At 43.1% G+C, this 4087-nt stretch overlaps 1 protein-coding gene across 1 annotated transcript; it reads right to left on the bottom strand.

Annotated features, from left to right (window-relative positions):
* Positions 1-1583: 1583 nt before the first annotated feature.
* On the bottom strand, positions 1584-3862 carry LOC106607859 (2-aminoethanethiol dioxygenase-like). The gene is given in 2 exon segments (XM_014205301.2): positions 1584-2932; positions 2935-3862. Coding segments are annotated over 2 exon segments (756 nt in total). The 5' UTR covers positions 3569-3862; the 3' UTR covers positions 1584-2810.
* Between the last annotated feature and the right edge of the window lie 225 nt (positions 3863-4087).

The following is a 4087-nucleotide window of genomic DNA, read 5'->3' as shown; positions in this document are numbered from 1 at the left end:
AAAGTCCTCTCAATGTCAAATGTGTTTATTTTCAGCAAACTTAACATGTGTAAATATTTGTATGAACATAAACAAGATTCAAAAACTGAGACATAAACTGAACAAGTTCCACAGACATGTGACTAACAGAAATAGAAAAATGTGTCCCTGAACAAAGGGGGGGGGTCAAAAGTAACAGTCAGTATCTGGTGTGGCCACCAGCTGCATTATGTACTGCAGTGCATCTCCTCCTCATGAACTACACCAGATTTGCCAGTTCTTGCTGTGAGATGTTACCCCGCTCTTCCACCAAGGCACCTGCAAGTTCCCAGACATTTCTGGGGGGAATGGCCCTAGCCCTCACCCTCCAATCCAACAGGTCCAAGACGTGCTCAATGGGATTGAGATCCGGGCTCTTCGCTGGCCAGTATGAGCAGTATGGCTGGTGGCATTGTCATGCTGGAGGGTCATGTCAGGATGAGCCTGCAGGAAGGGTACCACATGAGGGAGGAGGATGTCTCCCTGTAACGCACAGCATTGAGATTGCCTGCAATGACAACAAGCTCAGTCTGATGATGCTGTGACACACCACCCCAGACCATGACGGATCCTCCACCTCCAAATCGATCCCGCTCCAGACTGCAGGCTTTGGTGTAACGCTCATTCCTTCAACGATAAACGTGAATCTGACCATCAACCCTGGTGAGACAAAACCGCGACTCGTCAAATAGCACTTTTTGTCAGTCCTGTCTGGTCCAGCGACGGTGGGTTTGTGCCGATAGGCGACGTTGTTGCCGGTGATGTCTGGTGAGGACCTGCCTTACAACAGGCCTACAAGCCCTCAGTCCAGGCTCTCTCAGCCTGTCTGAGCACTGATGGAGGGATTGTGCGTTCCTGGTGTAACTCGGGCAGTTGTTGTTGCCATCCTGTACCTGTCCCGCAGGTGTGATGTTCAGATGTACCGATCCTGTGCAGGTGTTGTTACACGTGGTCTGCCACTGCGAGGACGATCAGCTGTCCGTCCTGTCTCCCTGTAGCGCTATCTTAGGCGTCTCACAGTACAGACATTGCAATTTATTGCCCTGGCCACATCTGCAGTCCTCATGCCTCCTTGCAGCATGCCTAAGGCACGTTCACGCAGATGAGCAGGGACCCTGGGCATCTTTCTTTTGGTGTTTTTCAGGCAGTAGAAAGGCCTCTTTAGTGTCCTAAGTTTTCATAACTGTGACCTTAATTGCCTACCGTCTGTAAGCTGTTAGTGTCTTAACGACCATTCCAGAGGTGCATGTTCATTAATTGTTTATGGTTCATTGAACAAGCATGGGAAACAGTGTTTAAACCCTTTACAATGAAGATCTGTGAAGTTATTTGGATTTTTACAAATTATCTTTGAAAGACAGGGTCCTAAAATAGGAACGTTTCTTTTTTTGTCAAGTTTAGGTCAAGGGAAGCCTATGCTCTATACAGTATTCTACTAGTCACATTGTCCTTCTCAGGTAATACTCAGTATGTCCACAAGAGGCCCCTAAGCTGCAAGCAATGAACTCAATAGCGCTCTGCCAAATATGAGCTAAATTCCCAAATTGATGAAGCAAGCAAAGTTATTATGGGGATTAAGTTTAATTGGTGAAGCTCGATTAACTAAGCAATGTTTAAGATAATTATTCAGTAACCCATGTCCCAATCTCAAAGAATGTAGTTTGATCCAATCAAAACATACCTATAGTAAATTATGACTTGTCATTTGATTAATCAGATTAATCAGGCTGTAATACACAATTACAGCCCCACCCTGAAAGTAATGCCTTCAAAATCATGTAAATGTTCCATACAAGCCAGAATGTTTAATAAAATTACATTTAAACTTACTCTACCGCTTGTCTGTTAGGTTTGTCCTTCAGTTGCTTAACCAATCTTTTTAGAGAGCCAGTTGATATATGGTTCAGGTTCGGCATAGAGGTCAAGTTAGGCAATGACAATTGTATATTATGGATCAGGGGAGGATGGAGGACATTGCACACTATATTTTTGTTGAAGGCTTGAAATCTGAATATAAATAAATAAAAATCTCACAAAGGTGTGGATTGCTCTCCATCTTCCCGATTCAGAATATAATTTTCATTGTCATGGCATGCTTGGTTCAACAGCTATTGACTAAATAAAATGGAAAATCCAATGTAAACTATTTTTATCTCAGTGCCCGGAACTGAACAATATACCTTCCAGCTCTTTAACAAGTTGGGTAAACAACATTTCCTTTGGATATTGTCTCAAATTTAGAGCAGCCGAAGAATAAACCTCACAGACAACTGGTTGAGTAATTTTAAATGTTATTTGATTCAACATTCTGGCTTGTAAGGAACACTTACACAATTCTTCAGGCATTCGTTTCAGGCTGTATATACCAATTAGTTGTGTATTACAGCCTAGCCCATTTAGTGAATTCTTGAATCCCTCATGATTTTCTTCTTAGAAATGTTGTTTTATGTATGATTTCAGTTCATTTCAAGACATGATAAGCTTGGTGTCATTTAAAATACATTAGAGATGATGTACAAAGATCACAATTTATCAACTGAGTAACTACTTTCATTACAGGCTAAATGCATAGTGGCTGGCCAACCCCCAAACTGAAGAGACGATTGTGAGCATTTGTCCAACTTTAGTAGAAGTGCTTTTAGTTCACACATGTTCTCCCAATACACACCCCAGTGAGTGATATCCATTCCATAATAATCCATCATTGTAGGAATTATGACCATCATACATTTACACCATGTTGTGACACAGCCCTGAGAATCAATGGTTCAATTCAGAGTTCATAGTGCGCTTCAGATGTTGACTTCAGGGCCGGGGTAAGGTTCACCACCACACCAAAAATCAGAAGGTTGCGGTACTTCCATGAGCCAAACTTCTTTTTGCCCCTGAGCCACAGCCTTTTTGTCCTCCGAGTCCGAGGCAGCTCTAGAACTTTGTAATAATGACAGTCTCTACCGTCATCTGGATCATATGGTGGTGCCAGAATATCGAGGAAAGCAGTGGGTCCCTCGACTGCGTCGATTTGATGAAGGTTGTCTCGGTCAGGGGTCAAAATACACGGGCCACTCTCTTCTGTAAACTCCCCGACCGACCGGAGTATTGACGTCCTCAGCGCATCTCTTTGGAAAGGTAGCAGGGGAGGTTTGAATTGCGTGTCACTGGCCACGTTAGTTGATTTGTCCAACCTGTCAAAACAGGTGATCCTGACCTTGCCATAAATAACTTTTAACATGCCGTGCATTCCCGGGTGGTCGTGCAAGGGGATGGAAGCACCGCTCTTCAGCAGAAACACCCCCATGCTGAATTGGTCTGTCTCGCATATGTGCATGTATGTGACCGGGGGATTGTGTGGCAGAGGTGTAGTCGCGCAGTCAACTTTCCTTGGAGCAATCTTCAGATCCGCAGCTCTGATTTCGGTCATGAGGCTTTGGAGTTTACCTTGATTATCCAAAAACGCTTTATCACCTACCAAAGATGGGTTTCTAAAAGTTACAAGCGCCTGTCTACCAATTTTCTGAACGAGGGAGGTCATGTTGTCGCGAGGCATCATAAAGCCCGTGAAGTACTGTCCTGTAATTCCACACTAGTCTCGCGCTTGCTAGCTAGCGTTTAGCAGGCTGGGCTCCAAGCACAGCTGCCGTTGATCCTGTCTGTCCCTCTCTCGGTGAGAATGATTGATTACACCTGGTGAAATATATGTTCTAACTTCACATAAAAATAACAAAAATAGAAAGTCGAATACAATTTTAAGTGAGGGGTACTCTGTATGCACAACCGCACATTTCTCTCCAACTCCCCATTTACGGATATCTTTCACACACGTCCGCAAAGGAAAACGCTTCAGTTCGTGACGCGCGGCATTGTGGGAAATGTGGTTTAATCATGTAATATTGGTATTTATCTTCACCCAAACACATCGTTATTATATAAAAATATAACTCATATGAAATGTGTATGATATTTGTTATGATACTATGTTCCATCACAAGTCTTACATTTCATATCATTGTGAGAGATTATAAAAGTATTTACTTATGTACTACAATAACCAAAATACCATTCCTCACCT

This window comes from Salmo salar, chromosome ssa01 (assembly GCF_905237065.1).
Source record: "Salmo salar chromosome ssa01, Ssal_v3.1, whole genome shotgun sequence".
NCBI classification, from domain to species: domain Eukaryota; kingdom Metazoa; phylum Chordata; class Actinopteri; order Salmoniformes; family Salmonidae; genus Salmo; species Salmo salar.
Note: the sequence above shows the minus strand (reverse complement) of the source record. Positions and strands in the feature narration are given on the sequence as shown.